Genomic DNA, 22,064 nt, shown 5'->3' on the forward strand with positions numbered 1-22,064 from the left:
AAATTGCCTTTAAAAAAATCGACACACGTTGACACAAACACAGATAGACATATTATGCGCCCGCACACACACACACGTAGAAAAGGAAAGAAAGAAGCTTCTACTTCTACCCCCTACTACCACCACACTCGCACAAAGAAAGAAAAAGAGAGGGTTACCTTCCCCCGACACACACGCACACAACTGTCACACATAAAACTCAGTGGAGAATGTCAGGGGGTTGCTGGGAAAGGCAGAACATGAGAGAGAATGCAGGAAATGGAAGGAGACAGAGAGAGAGAAGAGCGCTTATAGTGTTCAGTTCGTTCACTGCGTCCTTCAGAGCTGTAGAGGACATCCTTGAGGTGACGAGCGTACCCGTGTACCCGACTTCATACGCCCCCGCGTTTGTGGAATGGCTGCACTACAGATTGTCATTATTATGGAGTCTGTGCTCGATCCTCCCTGTGGCTGTTCGCGCACCCTGTTCACGAGGTGGGGAAGTCAGGGTGAGTCTACCGGCCTCACGTCGCGGGATTGGTTCGTTATTTTAACCGCCACCTGTCGCTTGCTTGACACACTTCTCTGAAAGCCTCGCACCTGAACAGGTAAGGAATGCATGCTTCCTACATACCTGTGATTTTTAGTGGATTGGTTATAAGGTGTTTGTAGAGACACCCGTACCCCGTTATCTTCTGCAAAACTTCAGTTATGGCGTGACAATTTCAAATTTTATTTTAATAGTTGTCCAATGTATATAAAATTTGTAATTTACTCACGTGTAAATATAAATCTTCAATTTTCGTTTATTTTTTATGAATTTTTAAATATAAAAACTATAACTAAATTACCGGACTGGTGCTGTTCCAACTGTTAGTTTTTAGCTCTTAATATCCACATTGACTATCTTTGATTTAACAGTTTTATTTTATGCTACAAGTTTGTGAAATTTTGTTGATAGAAGCGACATCATCACGTATGAGGACGTACACTACGTCTTCTCAGTTCGTGAAAGCCACGTAGCACCTGCGCGGAGGAATACTTGAGCAGACGGAGGGAGAGGCTGTTTCACAACTGCACGCAGCATCAACATGTCCAGTGAACACCGCGCAGGCAGCGGCTGGTTTCCTTCCATCAAAACCGCGATATTCGTTGTATTTGTTAGCATCATCTCGGTTTTTCTCTGCCGACACTTCTGGTCTGCTCCCGAGTAAGTGATGTTTGTTTCGACTGGCTGGAAGTGAGATTTATAAGAATGTATATAAGTTTAGAAATTTAGTCCCGTTATGTCTTCTTTTTTTTTATTTGATCAGTTCTTTGTCCGACCATACCCCTTGTTTCCTTTGTGTCTGAATTATCGCTCGTCATCGCACGAATGTATGCACGTGCAAGCATTTTAACATGATCAAAGACGGAGACAGTCATAGGACTATATGTACTCGCTCATGTTATCAGTCAAGTACAAAGTATCAAAACATTCAAAAAGAAAATGTATTTTACAGTTCTTGTATATTAAGTATTTTGATCTGACATTTACTTCTAGCCCATGTCGACCTTCCTGTTGCGATTCAGCCTCGGTAGAAAGGTCACTCAAACCTAGGGGTTCGCCCGTTGTTATTGTAAGAAAAAAAACTTTCAAACTAGCTAGACCTCTGTTATCTAGTTTTTAGGCTGCTGACATGTCACTCTGTCAACCTTTAACATTCTACACACAACACTTGCCGGTCCTGGTGTAGTCAGGAGAGAGCTACAGTGAGGTTGAGCTAGAGGCAGGATTGTACACACGGGAAAAAAGAAAACACTTGGGGAACTTCTCATGTTGGCATCTCTCCAGTCCACACAGCTGCAGCACGCTGGATCACGTGACACGACACGCGTTAACATTTTTCACGTGTGGGCTCTGCTCGCACCTGAGAGAATGTCTTCGGCCGAACTCACACTTCTACCTGGATGTGACACCTGTTCACACCGTTGGCCGGGTATTATTCGGGTATTCCAGGTTTTTTTTTCCAGTTCATGGCGCGAAACTGCCACTAGAGCAAAGAGCTTCTTTCTATCAAACTATCTTTCTATCTGCAGTCAGCCATTCCACGTGGTTGACGACTCACCTCACCTATTGCCCATTGATGTTTTTGCTCGACATGGGATGAAAAACAACTGACGTCACATCCGTATAAACAACCAACTGGCGAGTATGCTGTGACGTCACGCCACTTCTGTCGACTGCTTACACCTGTAGAACATTCATTTTAAGAAGTGCAAAATAAAACCCCCTAAAATAACCACGGTTCATTAATCACAACTCCACACCCGACTCCGCAATCTCCTGTGAACCATAGCTCGTACCCAACCATAGACTCGACATGACATACGGTCGTTGCCCAAACGTCTTTGCCCTCTGATGAATAGGATCGACCGATGGCTACTCCAGTTACTCTAAGAAAGTTCTGCCGAGATTAATAATGCGAGACTAGATGCCGGTAAAAATTACTCTACGGCAGTTCAGGTAGAGTAAGACCCACCGACGGACCGACAGTAGAGGTGCAAGTTGTGTGTGGAAGCATATCTGATGCTGGAATGAACACGTATTTCGGGCTCAAATGAAAAGAAGTGGTATGGAAATTAGCTGCAAAGTTTATTGCTTCTTTCTCTCTCTCCGTTTCAGCGATTTCCACACTCCGAACGCTCCGAGGGATGTGGTGCTGCTGCATCAGCTGGGCCATGGCCTTCAGTGCCCCAGCCTGTCGCCCTTCGCCCTCAAGGTGGAGACTTACCTGCGCATGAATAACATATCGTACAAGGTGAGGTGTGCCGTGCAGGCTGTTTGATGATTCATTTCTTTTTAATTTGCTTTTTTGTGAAGGTGTTACTGCAGGGTGGAGAGTCGTCAGTCTCTAGGTAGAACTCGCCGAGCATGCTCCTGGGTAGAATTTACATAATAAATAAAAACAGGGTGGTCCTCTTCTATCTGCAGGCAGATCTGTCTTTCCAACTGACTTTATTCACAGCTTTTTAATTTTTTTTTCTTCATCCGTTCCTGATGCCAATCTTTCCGAACGTCTTTCCATCACATCTCTTTTGTCTTTCTGTTAATCATTTTCTGTTCCTTTCTGTTGGCGACTCCAGAGCCTCTATGACAGGAAAATGGGACCCAAAGGGAAAAGTCCGTGGATCGAATACAACGGGGAGGTCATTCCCGACAGCAGTTTCATCATCGCCTTCCTCAACCGACAGTTCAACATCGACATGAACGCCTTCCTGACGCCGCATGACCGAGGAGTGGCCACTGCCCTGCAGCGGCTTGCGGAGGACAGCTTGTACTTGTGAGTCAGCCTGTCATACAACATGTATGCGAGTGTGTGCGTGTGTGCGTACGCCCACTGAGCAGCTTTACATTGTTACACTGACGTCACAATGGTGTTGAACTTCTGCCGTGCAACCGTGTTTTGACAGTTATATTTTATACTGTCCAAATTCCCTTCATTCATATTTTTTGTGAGCAGAATCGAACGTGTGGGTTGGTGGGGGACACCGTTGTTGCCTTGTCCAGGTGCGTGCAGGTGTAAAATGGCGGTGACAGTAAATTTTCTGACGTCCCTTCTAAGCGCTCCTCCCTTGAAATGTAAACACTCGCCTCCCTTGCCTCGCAGCTGTAGCCGGGAGAACACCACAACCTGCAGGAATTTAACTTCAATGTAGTCTCGTCTGCAGGTTGTTGAAATGCTGGTCAAGAGATTTGCAAGACTGAATTTAAAACTGAGATTTCTCCTCCCTCAACCCTCCTGATATTCTGTTCCTTAAACGGAGTTGTATGTCCTTTTCGTTTGCTGTGAGGCAGTGCAGATTAAAAAAAAAATAAACAAACATTTACTGCTCACACACATTCTTGAGAACCTGCCTGCCTCTGGCTATCAACTCGTCTCCACTAGTGTAGCGTGTAGTGTTTGTCAGTCTGTTTGCCTGTCTGCGTGTCAGTCTACCCACGTTTTTGCTCTTTAATGTCGTGCAGCTACACTTGTTAAAAAGATTTTGATTTATTTTATTTTATATTTTTGTTTTAATTTTCTAGTCAGCTCGGTCTCTGGAGAGCAGTTTACGACAAAGAGAAGGAAACGTTTCGTGGTATTGGTCTTAATTCTTTCTACATTTGGATGCTCGAAAGAAAGGCTAAGGACGACGCATGGCATCATGGGATTGGCCGGCACTCGGAAGAGGAAGTCGCTGTAATAACCGAAAAGGACCTGTGGGCTCTCTCTGAAATTTTAGGTAAGCACAGGGAGGGGAAGTAGGTGAGGGTGTGAAACAAGATGACGATGGTGGTCCTTCATTATTATTATTATTATTATTATTATTATATTATTATTATTATTATTATTTATTATTATTATTATTATTATTATTATTATTATATTATTATTAACGTTTGAGTGAGCAAATCTGTGTGAGTGAATATTGGTATATAGAAAAATATAATTACTTTTATGTCTCTACTTTCTTATAAGTAGTCTGAAGATAGGTACAAACAACTGTTAAAACAAAACGGAAGGCAAACAATTTACCAGTACGATAATATATAAGGCCTGGACATCAGTTCACAGGTAAGTCAGGGAGTCTGGCATCAAATGGGTTAAGTTCATTGCTTGCTTACTTTGCAGGTGACAAACATTTCTTTTTTGGTTCAACGCCCACGGAGGTGGACTGCACGCTTTTTGGCCATTTGAGTCAGTTTGTGTGGCAAGCACGTCGTTCACCTGGCGAAAAGCTTATTAACGGTAAATCTTACATCATGCAGGAGGCTGGTACAGGTAGCTTGACACACGTGACAGTGAGATCTTTTGTACAGACGGAACAAACTGATCTTATATATACTAAGCATAGTACGTACATTCACATACTCAGTGTCCACACTGATGCTCGCATACATTCCCACTGTATGTTATCCACAATGTACATACTTATACACAGGTGCCACTCGCTATTCAACGACTGAGAGAGGTGGTGGAGTTTGCTCAGAATGTTTTCTAAAGCTGACGCTGTTGTTATGTTTTTCTTGTGTGTGCAGAAAAGTTTCCCAACCTGAAGTCCTACTGTGAGAGAATGAAAGAGAAATTCTGGCCGGACTGGAACGAACTTCTCTTCCACGCTCAGCAAGACAAGAGTGCGAGTTCATGAGTTCATGAGCGAACGACTGTGTTTGCGCGAGTGCGCGCACGTGTTTTGAACTCCTTAACACTTTCTGGAAAAAACATGTTGGCAGGGCAACCTTCACAAACACTGGCACACAACTCTTGGTGTTTCGATTGTTAAAATGGCATTTGGTCGACTGACCTCCCCTCATACCTGGACTACCTGCTAGCCCCCACCTCCCACATTACAAATGTTGATTTAATACTAGTGTTGGTCAAAACACTACCTTCCACTGCTGATCTCAGATTGAAGACATTTTTGTGGTAAATACTCGATTCTAGAGGTTAGTCTTCATATTCTGCTGGAATCCTAAATTGAAAGACAAGGTGAGCGAGGATGGAAACATGCACGTGCGTTGTTGAGAGATGGGATGTAAATATTTATGTAAAAGCTGGTCTACATTAAAGTCTGTTTATCTCGTTTTTCTTTCATCGTGGATGTTGCTCACAGTCACTTGTTATACAAGGTTGTTTATTAGTCATCGATGTGATGCAGTGTATTCATTAGTCATTGGGATCCAATGTTTTGTAAGTCGCTTAAATCGCACTTGGACTTCAGTGTTCAACTGGTCTTTTTGAATGTTGGCATTTAAACTCCTCTTGAAATATTTCATTATCATCGGTTTCACTAGAGCTAGGCGTGCTGTTTCTTGTGCCGATGTAGCGAAACTGTAGCTTGGCAGACATCAAGGTAACTGCACATTCCTCACCTGATAAATTTTTCGAATTTTTTTTATTGAAATATCAAAGCATAAGAAAATCTTAGCGATATTACTGGTTTATGAAGCTAACATAAAATACATTTGTTGATAATCAAAGTTGTTTGTTTCTCGATGTCATGTTGTTCTTTAAGAAATGATTGATTTTAGTTGGAGAATGCATTCTACGTATTGAATGCCTTGCAGTTGACAGACATATCCATCTACACGAACCACTCGTACTTCAACACTTCATGGATGGATGTAAACATTGTCCTACATTGTTTCAACTATTTCTCCTCCTAGAACTTTCAACATTCTTCCCACCTTCCCTACACGCCTACTCCTTGCTGAAGGAAGTGAGGAAGGAAGACAAATTAAAGAAATGCACTGAGAAGTGTCCCTCAAGTCCAAAGGCTTGCTGTCAGTGCCACGATCAGATACAAAGCGCATGCGGTCTCGGATAGAGAGAAAGCAGCCCGCGAGGAACAGGGAACAGCATATCCGGGTACCCCGTGACACGCCACGCAGCGAGGCAACAGCCCAGCTCTCACGTACACCTCTCGCACAAACTCGTCAAACCTCGCTCTCATCCACGTGACCCCCAACAGCTTCAGGTTGTGCTCCGCTACCAGCGCTGACACGTCGTAGCGACACCTGCAGGCAGTCAACAAATACAATAACGAGTCAACCTCACAACCATCCTCTTCCTCCTCCTCCTCCTCATCATCATCATCCTTAATCTTTCATCGTCAGTCATCTATTAAACTCTCCTTCTCTTTCTTATTCACATGGTCAGCCGTTTGCTGTGATCCACCAATAAGTGATGACGCAGCTCCAAACTGTCCTCATCGTCATCCCTGTCATAATCATCGTCGTTGTCGGTTTGTTTATACATCCTGAGGATGTGTTTTTTTAATTGTCATTTGATTTAATCTCATCATTCTTCCTCAAATAAGTAAATAAATATAGTATTCATGAGAACAAGGTGACAACACCAGACTCCAACTTTGGAGCTGACCGGATGCACTAGACCTGCTTACCGCCCCCTGAAAGCCCAGCTGCAGTTGGGTGCCGAGTAGTCCAGACGGTCCGGGTCCAACTTGTACGGCTGTTCAAAGACGAGGTAGTAGTAGTGATGATGATGGGGATCTGGGGGCGCTGGACCCATGTATCCTTGCACCACGTCACCCGCCGCTACGTCAGCGCCCCGGATGTTGACCACTAGCCAGTGAAGGAAGGGCAGCCGTTCGTTTCCGAACTCCGGCAATGGGACGTTTGGGTCGGCCATCACTAGAGTCAGGAGCTTGTCTGGAACAGTAACAGCATCCTGCATGCATGCATTTATTTATGTGTGTATGTCATCTCTATGATAGCAGAATTGGAGTAACTTTCTTGTTCGCATTTTCGTTAAAAAAACCAAAACAAAACAACCCTTCTTTCCGAAAAAAATCGAAGTTCTATCACGTACTAAAATATGTACCAGTGCAGGTTTTTCGAGAACACAAAATTGGGTATACCTGTATATGTATTTATGTGTGCGTAAATATCGGTATGTTTGGATATTTTTGTGTCTGTAGGTATGTGTGAATGTATGTATGGATAAACATATAATTATATGTTGATGGATATTTGTATTCCATCCATCTTTTGTTCAAAAGTGTGATCACAGACACACGAAAGCATGCACACGTGATTACAGATGTAGGAAGGCGATAAATAAAATGAATTATAAGAAATTTGTCGAAGCAGAAAAGGCTTCAAAAATTAGCACAATACTTTTTTTGTATGAAACAACTTTGAGTATTCGCCTGAAAGTTTACTCGAGGTAGGCGCTCTTATTTGTGGAAAGGCTCGAGGGCTTTATATTTTATAGTCTCCATGATATTTGTAACCGATAAACTAGAAAGGTCGTAATATTTTATTGCGCTAGGTATGAATAATCATGTAGCAGGCACGAACCTTTGAAATCGCGTTGCGTGTCGGGAAAAGCCGTTGACATCGACAATGTGACGTAGACAATGACGTCACTGTGGGTGTGTGCAGGCAGCACTGTTGCGTCCCCCAAAGGATTCAACGAAAACGTTCTGGCCCTGCAAATAGATGTTTATTACTTAGCCCTGACTTGCATATTTAGTTCCTAGAGAAACAAGCGAATCTTTTACTTTATGGCTTTCTATGGCGCTACACGCTTACTTTTCTCGCACAATCAGACAGAAAAAAAACAGATGACAAATAACAACTTATCTCCCACAGGATCATTTTAGATTATCTCACGCTGTAATAGTCTTTGTGCATCTCAAACATCCACACACACACACAGTACAGACTTGTAAAAGACATCGCTGTGACGTCGGCAACTCACGGATAGTGGAGGACGGAGCAGCAGGAGTTAACGGAAGTCGGCGTGGCCTCGAACGTGACGTTCACGTAGACATTAAGAGGGAGGGACTGTCCGGAGTACGTCTTGTTTGGGATGAACTGTATGTTCTTCTTCTTGAGGGCTGCCAACACACACACACATTCATACACACACACACACACTCAGAGAGCTTAATATATGGAGCTTATGTCATAGCGTTCTCTTTACTTCAGCATTTATTTTTCCAGACTAATGAAGCATCCATATTGCTATGTAAACAGCTGTTTAACCCCTCGGTCAGACGAATATCGTTGAGCGCTGGAGAACGCGAGGTTAAGTTGTTTGTGACGATCACAGGAAACTAGAGGATTTAAGGCAAACGCTACTGACATTGGAACTTTGGTCAACATGCTAAGTCCAAAATTGTCTTCAGATATTTCTCTTATGTATAAAACTTGTCTGGCCAGATATTTCCTGATACAAAAGATATGACTACTCAGCACCTTGCCTGACTAAACATGGACTTTAAAGAATCAGACCTATGAAACAGATTATGTAGCTAGGCGATCAGAAAATTCCCTTACAGACACTGTGCTAGTCATGAAAAGAAAGCGACCTTCTTGGATATGGCATCAATTTAAACGAGAAGAATACAGGAACTCCCCCCCCCCCCACTCAAAATATATATATACACCAAAACAAAAAAGAAGAAAAAAATACACCCCAAACCTCCCAATAAACCTAAACTAACTTTCCTCCCCCCCACAAAAAACAAACAAACAAACAAACAAAAACAAACAAAAAAATCAAATAACAGCAACAAAAACTTCACCATCAGACACAAAAAACCAACAAAACACAAAACAAAAAAACAACAAAAAAACAACAGCAACAAAAACTCCACCATCCGACACGAAGTGGGCGCAAGTATTCATGAAACCCCGACTTCGTGTAATTTCAGCAGCGTATGGATCTCCGGACACCCGTACCCAGTTGAGTGCAACAGGACCTGAAAACAGAATTACTCCGCATTACGAAAACATCATGTCGTGATCATCTGCTGTCGTGGAGCAGGATGTACTTTACTTTCTAATGCATGAATGGATGCCGGGAAGCTCACATCGAGCAGACAGGTAAAACACTCACCTCAATGAGGAGTCAGGCTAGACATAAACAGGTGTTACAAAAATTTTAAGTGAAGACGAAAATGTGAAAAGCGGACTAAGTGGACGTCCCAGCTCCGGCATTCTTCAGTCTCTTACTTCACGTCACGTAAATACGTCAGAAGGACGTACAAACTGTCATCCGCTCTCAAAAGCTCTTAACAGCAAAAGTACTTTCCTAAGGAAGGGCAGGTGATTCATTCATTATACAGGAGCTAAATTAGATTGAAAACCCTAATTAAAACATTAGTCAGCCTGGAAACAACATCGCAGTGTGCTAGACATTTTTCAGATTCATTCACGCGGAAAAGAATCGTGAAAGTGTGTTGTACTTGCCTTTCAAGCCGTGATGCTTGATGAACTCCTCCAGGTCAATGCCACTAGTTTTGTCGACGAGTTGCTTTGACCACTTGGAGTCCAGAGCCACTGGACCTGACTGGCTGAATACCAGAAAGACGTAGGGGTTCTCGTTTCTTGTCGGATTCAGCGGACCCTCATATTGCTGTATTTCCTGAGTAACAGTTTTACTTTTAAAGGCAGCTAAAAAAGTCTTTTAAAGGTTTTTCTCAACATGCTGAGCAAATAATCATACTTGAAGGAAGATTTGACAGATTTTCAGGCAACGGCCATGAAAGGTACGTCCTTCATCCCTTTTCTTGTCTCTGTCATTACCATTGTTTCTTGTCACTCTATCTCATTATCAGTCTGTCACAACTGTCTCTGCCTCTGTACTTCGTAATTTCTTTGATCTCCTTGTTTTTATCTCGTTCTGTCACAACCTGCATAACCTTTATCTCTTTATATATTTTTATATGTGTGTGTGTGCGAGCGCGTGTGTTTTTGCGTCTCTAAATGCCAAAAGATATGCTAAGAGTTTTTCGAAACTGTTTTTAACAAAATTATTCTTATTTCATACCTCTCCATCTGTTAGCCTGCTGGCGGGAATGTTGACATACAGCGCCTTGATGGCGAAGTAGCCGGCGTCGTAGAAGACCAGGGTGTGCAGGTCCTTGGTGTCAGCTGGCCACCAGGCCTTGGGCATGAAGCGCAACTCATAGGGGGTCATCACACTGAGGGACAATGGGTCTAAGGTGATCTCCCTTTCAAACTCGTAACTATATTCATTTTCACATGCCTTGTATTTGCCTGCAAAAAGCAAGAAAATAAGTAGAGAAAAATTAAAACAGATCATGCTTAAAAAAAAAAAAAGAAAAAAGAAAAAAGAAAACGTTTGTGTTTGCATTCATGTGTGTGTGTAGACTTGTATGCATGGTGCGTGTGGTGCACATAAATCACGGATCTTGATGTGTCTCCTAATATCAATACTCAGAATACGATGAGAGAGAAAACACAATCACAGCAGACAAGAGACACTGGATAGCTAGGTTTTTTCCCCATTGAAACTTATTTGAACAAACATTTTCTGATTCAAGACACACACACACACAGGTAGACGGAATCAGAAGAGACAAATGTTCTTTTGTCACCTGCTGAAACTTGGTAGGTGATGTCCATGAAGCGGTCGAGCAATTTGAAGTCAAGCTGACCAGTGGGGGACAGTCTACTGGCCAGACTGTCGATGCTGTCGGCGCGGGGATTGTAACAGTCCGCGAAGAACTCCGTCTGACTTTGACAGCTTGAGTTGTAGCCCCTGCCAAACCAGAAGGCGCTGGGGTCCTCGGCCTGTGAGTTTAGACAGAGAGGAACTCCTACTTAAAAGTAGGTTTTTGTGAATGATGAAACTATACCTAATATGGTAATATTACCAGGCCCCTGACTGAAGTTTTGTCTAGTCAGATACAGGCTTCGTGGTTTTGTTGGTGGTGCTTTCTGAAGATCTAGAAAACCAAGGTGCCATCCACACGTCTTTTATTCTTCTGTACCTAGGTAAGTCTTTGTCAGGCCATAGAGGAAGGAATTAAATGAGTTGACAGCAAAAAAGGCATGCCTTGTATTAAAGACACTCACCGACACAGGTCAACACAAGACCTCAGTCACTGAAGACAGCCATAGACACCCCACAAAAAGCACAGATTTACATAACAGATGGACTGAATATTGCAATGGTCTGTACAACTTACGGATAAGGACAGACTTTAACATCCTTTCAAACAACTAGTTCGAAGGGAAGAGGCTGACAGAGCGGTGCGTGGTCTTGAAGGAGGAAAGTCCCAGCTGAGCTGCTCAAGAATTTTGAAAAAAAAACCACTGGTGTTCTGTGCCAAGTATTCTGAGAAAGCAAAGAATGTCCAAAGGATAAACGCAATCGGTAGTCACACTCCTTCCAAAAAGGGGCCAAACCTATAAAACCATTGGCTAATCAGCCACCTAAAGAAAGTAAAGCTAAAAGCACCTTATGCTGTGCAGAACAGCTCGATTTGATAGCAGGCACCAACAAAGAACAGAATACCTTACTAAAATATCATAACAGACGAACAGTTCAAACGCATGTGAAATAGAGACCAAATTCATGGTCCATGGTAACGGCAAAGCAATCTACATGCACAGAAAGTGTGTGTGTGTGAGGGTGTGTGTGTTTAACGCCAAGCCAACAACTATAAGGTTCTAAGGTTATACCACGGCAATGCAGCCAGCCATGTAAACAGATGCTACATACAAAGAAAAACAGCGTGCCCGAGACTACATGCACAGAGCACGAGTAAAAGAGGGAAACAACTAAGTACTTGGGACCCAACCTCTCCAAAATTGCAGTTCCACGGCAGATATCAACATCAGGACCGCTAAAGCAACAACAATAGCGAGGATGGGCGAGATCAAGACATCAAGTTTATTACGAAGTACAATTAGTACAAGTCTCGCCTGCTGAGCGGATGTGAAAGGTGGACTCTGTTTGCCAGACATTCGAGAACAAGAGCAAGAGGATGCTGTTCCGGATCTCGTACAGGGAGCAGACAGGCAATGACTTTGTACGAAGCACGGTCGCCACACTCACAAGAAACTACTTTCAACAGTCAAGCGGCGAATAAATGCGGTCTTTGGTTCCCTTTGTCTGTATACAAAGGTCAGTTCATGAGTTACAAGCCTAAAAAAAAAGATACCTACCCGCTTACGAATGCTGTCGAGACAAGACTGCACATCTTTTTCTCGCCGTAATTTCTCACAGGCTGAGTGTGGTTGACTCTCTGCAACAATCAATCAATCAATCAATCAATCAATCAATCAATGGCACAAACCCAGCTGCAAAGTAACATTTTGCTTGTTCATAAAAGGTTTTGGTAGTTGCTAGCTTCCTTCGTCAAGGGACGTAGTCCACAAGACGAAAGCATAACATTGACAAGAGTTATGTCCAGTGACTTCGCGGTGTTTGTTTTTTATTTTCTCTCGCTCTCGACAGGACTCAAGAAACTTTGTGCAGCCTTCTGCGGTTCCTTCTACAATGCAGCCACTACATTTATGTCTTCGTGTTTCGTTACCTCGCTTTGTCTACTCATTTCTTCGCTGGGAAAAGGGTGGGAGGAGTGAGGGTGGTGTTAGTACGTGGCACGTGCCTCCTCCTGTCTTCCTCAGGTTCGATGACCTCTGTAGTATCTTGCCGCAAACAACAAAAGCAAATGTCAAAGTAAAGTTCACAACACTTCAAAGGCTTCAGCCTGGCGTTGCACCTGACAACATGGCTCATGGCTGGAGGTCAAGTCGTGTTTGTGAGTGGTGGAGGGAGGTACTTTCTTCCGAGTGGAAAAGTGGGTGTTGGTGATGACAGTGGTGATGGTAGAGAAAACATACTCTAATTGTCAGAACATCTCTGTGATTCGATAGCCTTGGTTGTGCAGTGACAAAGCATTATTTTGTCGAGAAGAAAATTTTTAATGATCGGGTATTTCGGGTACTACGGTTTTCTTCATCTTATGTGTGTTCTACGTGTTTGTGTGTGCTTGTTGGTTTATGCCAAACATTTTGAGCTTGGCTTTGTAAATATAGCGTTATATAAAAATTAACTGTTATTAAATAAATTTGAAAAATAAATGTCTGCCTATAGTTTTCTTGTTTTGACAGGGTATCCAGTAATGTTGATGCTTTTACTCGCACAGATATCGCATGAAACTGATCGGTACTTTATGTTCATTTTCCATTTGCTTAAGTGTATTGTAAAAAAACATGTTTATCGTCTGTGCACTCCAAGAGACTCACAAAAGATAAGCAATGCATTAAGTGCATTTTCTGCAGATACTGATGCGAAAAGAAGACGAAACGACAGAACATGAAGAGAAAGAACAAGATCGACAGAAACGGGAATTCAGTGTATAACAGTTTTTCTCCCCCTCCATTCTATGACATCAGTGATGCATCAACTGTTATTGCTACTGATGTGGATGTGGAAAATTATAAAAAATGAAAACGAATCCTCAGATTGAGAGAAGCATCATCATCCTCAGAGAGAAAGGAGCCACACGAAGGTAACAAGACTCGCTTTTCTCGTCTCCCCATTTCCGAGCCTGAGGGTTAGTGGTCAGGGTGGCGACTGTATGCGCGATATTCCGGTGATAAGCCAGCGGAAATGAGCATCTAGTAACACTTTGAGTTTTTAATTTGATCGTCGAGAGATGCAAGTGATCAGAGACAGCCACGAGACATTCGTCTCTAGATGTCCTCGCTAACCTCGCCTCTCATTTCCTCAACTCAGTCTTCAAAAGAACTCTCGTCTGTATCATATCCTGCTTCAGTTTTCTTTTCTGATTTTTTTCTTGTCGATAACTGTCACAAATGACTGGATTTATGAAGAAAGAAGTAAACAGGCAGCGAGAAGATGAACAGGTCGTGCAGAATCCGAGTTCTGAGGCTCAGGGTGTGATAGGTTCTTATTGCATAAGGTGTTGATATGTACAAGAAGAAAACATCTCTGACTAGTAAATACAAAGATACAAAATAATTTAATTAATAAACAATTTAAAAATGAGCTTTCACAAGGCATGTTCATGGGGAAATTTTCGCTATTAGGTTTTATTCACGCAGGCGCATCATAAAGAACACCTGTGTAGTACTACGTGATTCTTGATCATTTTTTCCCCCCTTCATCCGAATTTTATTTACTGAAGAACAAACAGCAGGGTGCCGCTTAGAGCTCAGGATAATAATGCGTGGTCATAACAAGGGAAACATTTTTCACCTCAGTGAGCAGTTAGCAAAGAACAGCATAAATTTAAAAAATATACAATAACAAATGGCTGTAAAAAAGCCATAATTATCAGAACTTATTATCAATATTATTAATCATTTAGATGAACTTTCTTATATTTGGTTGCAGAAAACAAGTGTTCTAGAGAAACATTGAAGGAATGCCGTCTCATGACAGAGAGAGAGAGAGGGAGAGCAAAATGCATCCGTGACTACAAAAGGAATGTACATCTTAAAACCATTGACAACTACAGGATTAGTTATCTTTCCCCTTCCGCTGTCACCGCCACAACTTGCTCGTGTCCTTCTGAGCTTTGTCTGGATCGTGCTGAGACATGTCAGTGATCAACAGTCAGGTGAGAAGTCACAATGAGTATGATGTCGCAGACTACAGAATTTCTGGCTGGATCACCAACTCATGTACGATGTAAAAACTACTAGTGTTCATAACTGCAGGTGTAAATTAAGTGTGGTACACAACCAGGTACCAAAAAAAATATATATAAAAAATATTTAAAAAAATAAATAAAACAACAACAAAAATAAAAACTTGCGTTGGCCGTTTAACAATTCTCACCTGTGCGTGAAGGGATGAGGAGCAGAACGAGCAGCAGAAATGCAGGTGCCTTGGCCAGCATCCCGGTGACATCCCTCATCTGTGCTCCAAGATTCACTTCTCTCTCTTCCTCTTGTCTCCAGCGTGTGTCGCCTCTTGTCATCCTCTCCCTGACCGTCCCCCCAACAGACTGGCGGCCCAAACGTGTGGGAAACCGCGCGCCTTTTCCTCCTCGTGTGCGTCAAGGTAGAGCGGGGGTGTGTATGTGTGCGTGGGGGGGGGGGACCGTCTACATGATGAGAGTTTTCCACTTATCTGACCTACCGCCGAGGACTTGTCACGTGTCTTCTTTTGACCGAGCAACTAGTCACAGTCAGAGCAAGCACGTACCTTCGATACAGAGCAACACATGATAGGCTCTTGGAAGAGAAGAAAGTTTTAGTTTACGAGTTATTGTGGTGCTACCTGCTGCAAATTTATTGTTGTCTCGTTTTTAAGATACATTTTGTGTTTTTTTTTTTTTTTTTTTTTTGAACCGTCATTTACTTTTCCTCGTTTACTTTCAGTGCATTATTGCAGTATTTAGATCGTTAAGCACGTTAAAAGCTAGCGTCTCGTGAACAATGCCGAGTAAAAATTTTAGTCTACAAACGAATGTAGCATGAAGAATATTGAAAAAGTTTGAACTCTTTAAAAGTGTCAAGGCAACATGGACAATCCTGAAAACAAGGTTTCTAAGCTTTATAAGTTATGTAGGTGACGTAGCATGGGCAGTCTGGTAATGATATGAGTTTTTTTTTTTTTTTAAAGCACGAGCGACATTCACCAGCGCTCGGGTTGTTTGCCGAACTCCACGTGACCGTAGGTTTAAACACTTTGCACCCTGTTAAAGGTGTGGCACTGTGGCGCCTCTTTCAGCAACAGAACTCCACGAGTCACTGGATGTTTCTGATGACGGGTGCCCGACTATCAATCTTGGAGATGCAGTATTTATATTTTTCTTTTAAAACAGTTTTTGTACAGGACTTTGTTTTCCAACATTTCTGAACAACGCTGTAAACTTAGCAAGTTTTGTTGACTTTGTTGCCGTAGCCAGCATTTGAGTTTGTCGTCTGCCTTCTCAGGAGAAATAAGTTTTACTGAAGTTTCTCTTCACTTAAAGAAATAAAAGGGATGCACACAAGATACAGAAGTATGAGAGTTCCGTCAGCTCCTGTCGGACCGTCGAGTCTGGGCACCGGCATGCAGGACCAACAGCTTGAGGCTGTCCTTTGTTTCGACTGGGTGCGACTTCTGGATCCTAGCGTGTGTGACTGAATTGTGATTATATGCGAGTCTGTATGTCTAGTGTGGTCTGAGTAAGAACAGGTGATGCTACTGTTGATGTTGTGCTGTCTGATTTTTCACTGCTCTCTTAGAGAGAGAGAGTTATAACTGCCCTCTAGAATAAATGAAGTCGTATTTTATAGCCCAACAATCAAGTTTCAGAGGCGTGGGGAAAACATTTCCATCGTAAACTAAAATGGCTTTAATCGAGTTCTTAGCGAGATATGTAGTTTAGTGCGTGAATCCCGACACAATATTTCAATTTTTAACAAATATGATCACCCAGAGTTCTCTAGTATATGCTTCTGATTAATTCAGCTCGCTGAGCATTCCATTTTACTATAAAGGTTTGTATCATCAGAGCTACTGCAGGAGCAAAGTCAAGATATACCCACTATGGATTAGAACCCTGCTTAGTTCTACATCTAAGCGCTTATGTAGTCTCCTCTCTCAAAATCACACGTGTGTGTGTGTTTATATATTGCAAACACCCTATACATAAATATAACACCTTAAGTTTCTACAAAAGATCTGAACAGCTGCCGATCGACACAAAACACTTCGCTGCTTTCAAACCACTTTAATGAATGGTGGACGTCACCCACGCCACTACTGAGAGCCGCAGAGACTGAACTCACCACTGCACGCCGGCCACGCTGTACACTGCTAGCACCATCATCTCTCAGTCACTACGAAAATGTCATGCATGCACAAGCCATATAATTCATACTCAAAGCTGCGCAAGCCTAGGTACAAAAACAAAACCCCTCCCCACCTCGTTTTTAATCCCAACTGTCACACATGGGAAAAAGCCCAAACCTAGGACACGTCTACAGTATCGCTACCTATGTTACCACTCTTCTCTCAAATAACACAAAGACCTTAAAATGGATAAAATTAACCCGAGCATGCCATACATAAACTGTTAAAGAAAAGGGAAAGTGCCATTTATAAATGGTTGCGATATTATAATGTCAATATGAGTGTTTCCATTAATGATGGCGGGCGATATACTGCAACAATTAAAAATCTGCGAATAGAAAAGACGTGGCAATAAAGGCAAATCTTACATCATAGGACTTACGCTCAAGCTATTCCATTTCTGTAAAGACAGATGGGTGAGCGTTCTTAAACACTTCCCAACAGGCACTACTTCATTCCTATCCACAACAAAAGCCCATCCCATCAAAACATTTTTGCAGTTTCACCGCGCATCCATCAGGTCGCTTCTTTTCTTTCTAACCCTATGTAGAAAACTGTTAGCCACAACTCAAACTTTATCCTAAAACAAGAAAAATGATCAAACTCTGCAAATGTCACCCAAATATATTACACATCACATCCTGCACGCTCATTACTACCAACTGTAAGGTCGGTTTAAAAAAAAGAAAGTTTATGTCTAAGCCAGAGGGAAAAAAGCCTCGACAAGCAATCAGTCTGACCAGCAGACCTGCTACCCAACATGACCTTCAAGAGTTCTCGGTGGAAAGGTGTACAATATTTGTTATAGTCATGAAGCAGCACCTTAATAACTCTTTGTAAAATCTAGGGCACACCCTTCTGCGAACCCTGCTTCTGTATGTGCTCTTTGCAGTGTGATGATCGGTAATCCTGGCAATATTAGGTCCAGCGGTCATCAGCCAGCACCACTAAAACTTCATAAATGTACTCTCTCAATTGCTTTTATTAAAAAGAAAAATCAGAATTTAACAATTAGATAAGGGCATGAATGCACCCAGCACATGAATGAAGTTGAGTCTTGAAAAAGTTTTCCATTTCTCTGCACTGGATTCTTAATGCTATGAACACTTAAGAGCCAAAGGAGTTGTTTATGCATCTCCCTGAACGCGCAGTAAACAAAACATTAATAATACATATCATGTTTGCAAATTGTTGACCAGCCATACACTTTGAACAAACTGAAGGTTACTTGTAAAACTAAATCTATTTTTGCAACATTTTTCCTGCAGTATTTAAACATTTCTGTCCAGCAACAATTTTCGATATTTTCAATAACTTAGGCACAGACAAAAATCATTGTGAAGTTAAGAATATATAAGTAAACACATAAACACGAAGAACAAAAAAGTAAATGATATTCGTATTTTAAAGAAATTATCATTCGAAGATGTTATCTGCAGCTATCTACAGTTGGGAAAGGAAAGAAAAAAAAAGAGACGTGAATCTTGGCTATCAAGTTCAGGTGGGCTGATATAAATAAACTATTATAAAAATAGGTATTGTGTAGACTGGGATGTCAGTCAACACAAATATGAAACCAAATTAAAACCTGTTTAGGTGGCGTGTACTCTACAAAGATGAATATTTTTTTATTGCAGCTCCAGTCTGACTTTTGTCACTACCATGCTGAAAGCTGTTCTTATCAGCAATGCTGATGGCGCCATGAAATAATGCACCACAGATATATCTAAAATACAGAAAGACAAAATAACATGCTCTTATGAAGGTTCTACTGGAAATGCTTAGAAGAAAAATCTAGACGTCAAGTTGAAGGAACTGAACCTAGAATAATGCAATAGTTAAGCACAACTGAGGCTGAATAAGGAGCCCTGCAATGTTAAACCAAGTAAATCTGCATGTAATAATTCCTAAATAACATATAAAAATCCTATATAAGAAAAATAAATTTCATTTATTGCAAATGATCATTACCCTTTGTGAGGAAAAAAGAAAAAGAAAAAAAAAACATCACTTTTGCAACCACTTTATGCTTTGTTGGACCCGATATAGAATTTAGAGTAGTCAGTAAAGCCACTACTTCTAGTTTCCACTAAAGAAAACATGTTGGATATTAAGAATGGCTATTTTACTTACTTTAACACAACCGAATGTATGGCAATCACATTTAAAGAAATGACATTACCTTACAGAAAAACCAAAAAGTTCATAGAAAAATTAAGAAAAACAAACCTACAAATTAATGAGAAGCACAACTCTTCAGTCTTCCCAAGTACACAAAATGGCTGTGGAAAGTAACCTAAAACTAGCCTGCAAAATAAGAGCATTTCTAATCTGAAAAAAAAAAAGGAATGCAACCAGAGTCCTCTCTTGCCATCCCAACTAAACTGGCATACAGCAGTTTTCCTTTCATTGCAGTATTACTCATTGTGACAGTCTAGCAGCTCACCACTATGACAAAATACATTGGTGTTAAATGATGTCCTACTGTGAATTTTGCCAAAATGGCCATGAAGTTCAAAATTATATACCTGGTATTCTCAAAACATGCCAGAAACTTACATTTAGAACTAAAGAATCAAATTCCAGGCGAAGATAGAAATCAAAATCAAAGGTCCAGTACAAGTTAAATCCTCTTTGTTCTCACTGTTTCCTTTCGTTTTACATGATATGAAGATCAGTAAACCAATCAACATTGGAAACTCCTATACATATAACTCTCATTATTTAACAGTCAATAAACATTGCTGGGACTCACAAAAAAAACCTTTCACCACAACCCAATGATTCAAACCAAACTTTCTCATACAGAAATAAACCACAAAATCATGCTTTCAGTGACTTCATCATGATCTTTGCTTTAACTATGCAAAAATAACCCTTTACACAATTTCTATGACTCATACTCCAAAATTAGATCATGCAAAATGAGTAGCTGCTCTAATCTCTAAATGAATCTCCAAAGAAATGCTCTAAAAACTAATGGTGGAATTGCCTAAAGCAGTATCAAGATCTTGCAAAATTCTCGTTTGTACAATGACTTCCTAGGTTTTGAGCCCCTGCCTCTAAGGTTTTGCTGCATTCAGCATCGTCCTCTTTCTTTAAGCAAGTCGCAATCATAATATATTAATTTTATGACTACCACTAACATGCTGTATTGTACCTAGTACCTTAAACAGGTAAAATGATCACCTACAAAACAAGCCACTGCAGTCCTCATGTCACTGAGGAGAGAAAAAGCAAAACTCCAATAGAAAGTTGCACACATTGCTGTGACAATACTGACCAAAAACCAGAAGCTTGATAGTGGAGAAAACATCAAGAACAGAGGTGTTCAATCTTCTTGGTGGACATGGTTAATAAAAAAGAGAAAATACTTTCATATTCAAACAAAAGGTTATTGCATTTGTAAAATTAAAAAAATGCACACTATCAGAAAACATGACAACAAATGTATCACAAAAAGTGCTGATCAGATGGTATTGTTCACCAAGTAAAAATAGACGATAAACTGAAAAAAAAAAAACCCAGATGAAAGTTGAATGTCAATGATAATCTAAGAACTCAGAAAACAGCACACAATCTACTGGACATGACTTTAAGGACTTGAACAATAAATATTAATATATAGAACAATGTAGCAATGAGATCGGCTTCTAGTCCACCACAAGGGTGCACAAAGGCATGCAAAAAGCTTATAAAAGAATTGTTTGGGGTAGGGCACAATGACAACAGACAGTTCCTGCCACCCCAAATCTATTCTTTGCTTAAAAAAAAAAAAAAAAGCACAGTAAATGAATGCATATCCACAGTAACACCATGCTGTTGAAGGAGAAACTTTAGTTGTTCCCGTTTTGTTTTTCACAAGTTTTATATATGGCTGGATCACCTGATACAATTACGCTCCAGTCACACATCAGTCATTGCAAGAGAATATGTCATGTGAACCCTAGTTCTCTAGGGTAAAGCGGTTAAGCCACCAGACACCAGCTGCACATTTCCTTCAGCACAAAACAAATGCCATTCTGCAAGCACTGGCCAACGATTTCTGCAGAACTCGTTACCTGGCCATGACCACATCACACAGCTAAAATCCTTACTCTTCTATCCACATTTCAGCTGTCATCCTCAGAAGGGTTACGCTCGATGTGACTGCCGATTGTTCGCTGGTCACGGCTAAGGCAGCAAAACTATGAAAGCTCAGACGAGGTCAAAAGGCTGAAATGGACTGCTACCTCCCTGGTAAGATGCTAGAGACATTATCCCAAATGTTGATACAAAATGCCCAGAACATTCCTCCATAGTTCCACATCACAGCAATACTGAACAACATCACCGATGTTGATAGGATGCGCATTCTGCAAATCAAGATGATAGAATAAAAAATTATGCCAAATAAGAAGCTACTTTCACAGCAACAAAGATTTGGAATTAACATCTGTTTCAAACCATGCAATATACACTGCTTTGAAGAATGAGATAAAAACTTGACCCCCTGGCATCATGCCTGAAACTAGAAGCAAATGACATAACTGGCATGATTTTCATCAGTTCAAGCTTAATGGGAACTTCTTTTTTGATGAAATGTTCTCCAGATGATTAATCAGAACTACTTTGTTTACAATTAAATTGTGATAAAACAGTGATAAATAAACGTCTTTTTAAAGTTTAGTGATTCTCTTTCATACTCAAAGCAACATAAATCCATTACAAACTGAATACAAGAAAAAAGCACATGTACCTCGTTGTCAGGAAAGGAGAAAGAAGGTTGGCTCCTGTTGAAACGAAGACGAGGATGACAGCCAGGACTGCAAGAACAACATTGATGAGTTTTGTCAGAATTGTTCGAAAAGTTACATTCTCCACCATCTCCATAGACAGAAGTTGTTGCTGCTGCTGTTGCTGCTCCAGTCTCAATATCTGTTGACAATGAAAAAACACTTTTTAGTAAAATTTCTTAAA

The 22,064-nt window shown here is 41.1% G+C and overlaps 3 protein-coding genes across 13 annotated transcripts in view; 1 reads left to right on the forward strand and 2 right to left on the reverse strand.

The window, feature by feature from the left end:
* The first annotated feature begins 318 nt into the window (after positions 1 to 318).
* LOC112561061 (failed axon connections homolog) lies at positions 319 to 5,875 on the forward strand. The gene is made up of 7 exons (XM_025233258.1): positions 319 to 587; positions 944 to 1,189; positions 2,645 to 2,780; positions 3,106 to 3,302; positions 4,049 to 4,245; positions 4,635 to 4,751; positions 5,042 to 5,875. Exons 2-7 carry the CDS (start codon positions 1,071 to 1,073, stop codon positions 5,149 to 5,151), a joined length of 876 nt encoding a protein of 291 aa, XP_025089043.1. The 5' UTR covers positions 319 to 587; positions 944 to 1,070; the 3' UTR covers positions 5,152 to 5,875.
* Positions 5,876 to 6,063: 188 nt separating this feature from the next.
* LOC112561060 (uncharacterized protein C56G2.4-like) lies at positions 6,064 to 16,840 on the reverse strand. The gene is made up of 10 exons (XM_025233257.1): positions 15,099 to 16,840; positions 12,452 to 12,531; positions 10,876 to 11,071; positions 10,305 to 10,534; positions 9,725 to 9,899; positions 9,130 to 9,234; positions 8,229 to 8,367; positions 7,826 to 7,956; positions 6,907 to 7,174; positions 6,064 to 6,520 (listed from the first exon to the last, which is right to left on the reverse strand). The coding sequence occupies exons 1-10, from the start codon at positions 15,238 to 15,240 to the stop codon at positions 6,268 to 6,270; spliced, it is 1,719 nt and encodes a 572-aa protein (XP_025089042.1). The 5' UTR covers positions 15,241 to 16,840; the 3' UTR covers positions 6,064 to 6,267.
* A 128-nt stretch (positions 16,841 to 16,968) lies between these two features.
* Positions 16,969 to 22,064, reverse strand: part of LOC112561058 (transmembrane and coiled-coil domains protein 2-like) — a 76,863-nt gene continuing 71,767 nt past the window's right edge. For all 11 annotated transcript variants that reach the window (XM_025233255.1, XM_025233247.1, XM_025233252.1 and 8 more), the window contains 2 exons: positions 21,844 to 22,022; positions 16,969 to 21,460 (listed from right to left, as the gene is read on the reverse strand). In XM_025233255.1, the coding sequence (XP_025089040.1) occupies positions 21,334 to 21,460; positions 21,844 to 22,022 (306 nt within the window). In that variant the 3' untranslated portion in view covers positions 16,969 to 21,333. The remainder of the gene's footprint in view (positions 21,461 to 21,843; positions 22,023 to 22,064) is intronic.

Source organism: Pomacea canaliculata, linkage group LG4, assembly GCF_003073045.1.
Source record: "Pomacea canaliculata isolate SZHN2017 linkage group LG4, ASM307304v1, whole genome shotgun sequence".
In the NCBI taxonomy this organism is placed as follows: domain Eukaryota; kingdom Metazoa; phylum Mollusca; class Gastropoda; order Architaenioglossa; family Ampullariidae; genus Pomacea; species Pomacea canaliculata.

What these genes read in the sequence shown, in the direction of transcription:
- LOC112561061 (XM_025233258.1), top strand. Translation starts at nt 1,071, where the DNA reads ATGTCCAGTGAACACCGCGCAGGCAGCGGCTGGTTTCCTTCCATCAAA. An exon ending in GGCTCTCTCTGAAATTTTAG is followed by an intron (nt 4,246 to 4,634) that starts GTAAGCACAGGG and finishes CTTACTTTGCAG; the next exon opens with GTGACAAACATTTCTTTTTT. An exon ending in TGGCGAAAAGCTTATTAACG is followed by an intron (nt 4,752 to 5,041) that starts GTAAATCTTACA and finishes TTGTGTGTGCAG; the next exon opens with AAAAGTTTCCCAACCTGAAG.
- LOC112561060 (XM_025233257.1), bottom strand. Translation starts at nt 15,240, where the DNA reads ATGACAAGAGGCGACACACGCTGGAGACAAGAGGAAGAGAGAGAAGTG. An exon ending in CCTCATCCCTTCACGCACAG is followed by an intron (nt 12,532 to 15,098) that starts GTGAGAATTGTT and finishes TGATTGTTGCAG; the next exon opens with AGAGTCAACCACACTCAGCC. An exon ending in CGCCCACTTCGTGTCGGATG is followed by an intron (nt 8,368 to 9,129) that starts GTGGAGTTTTTG and finishes GTGTGTTGGCAG; the next exon opens with CCCTCAAGAAGAAGAACATA.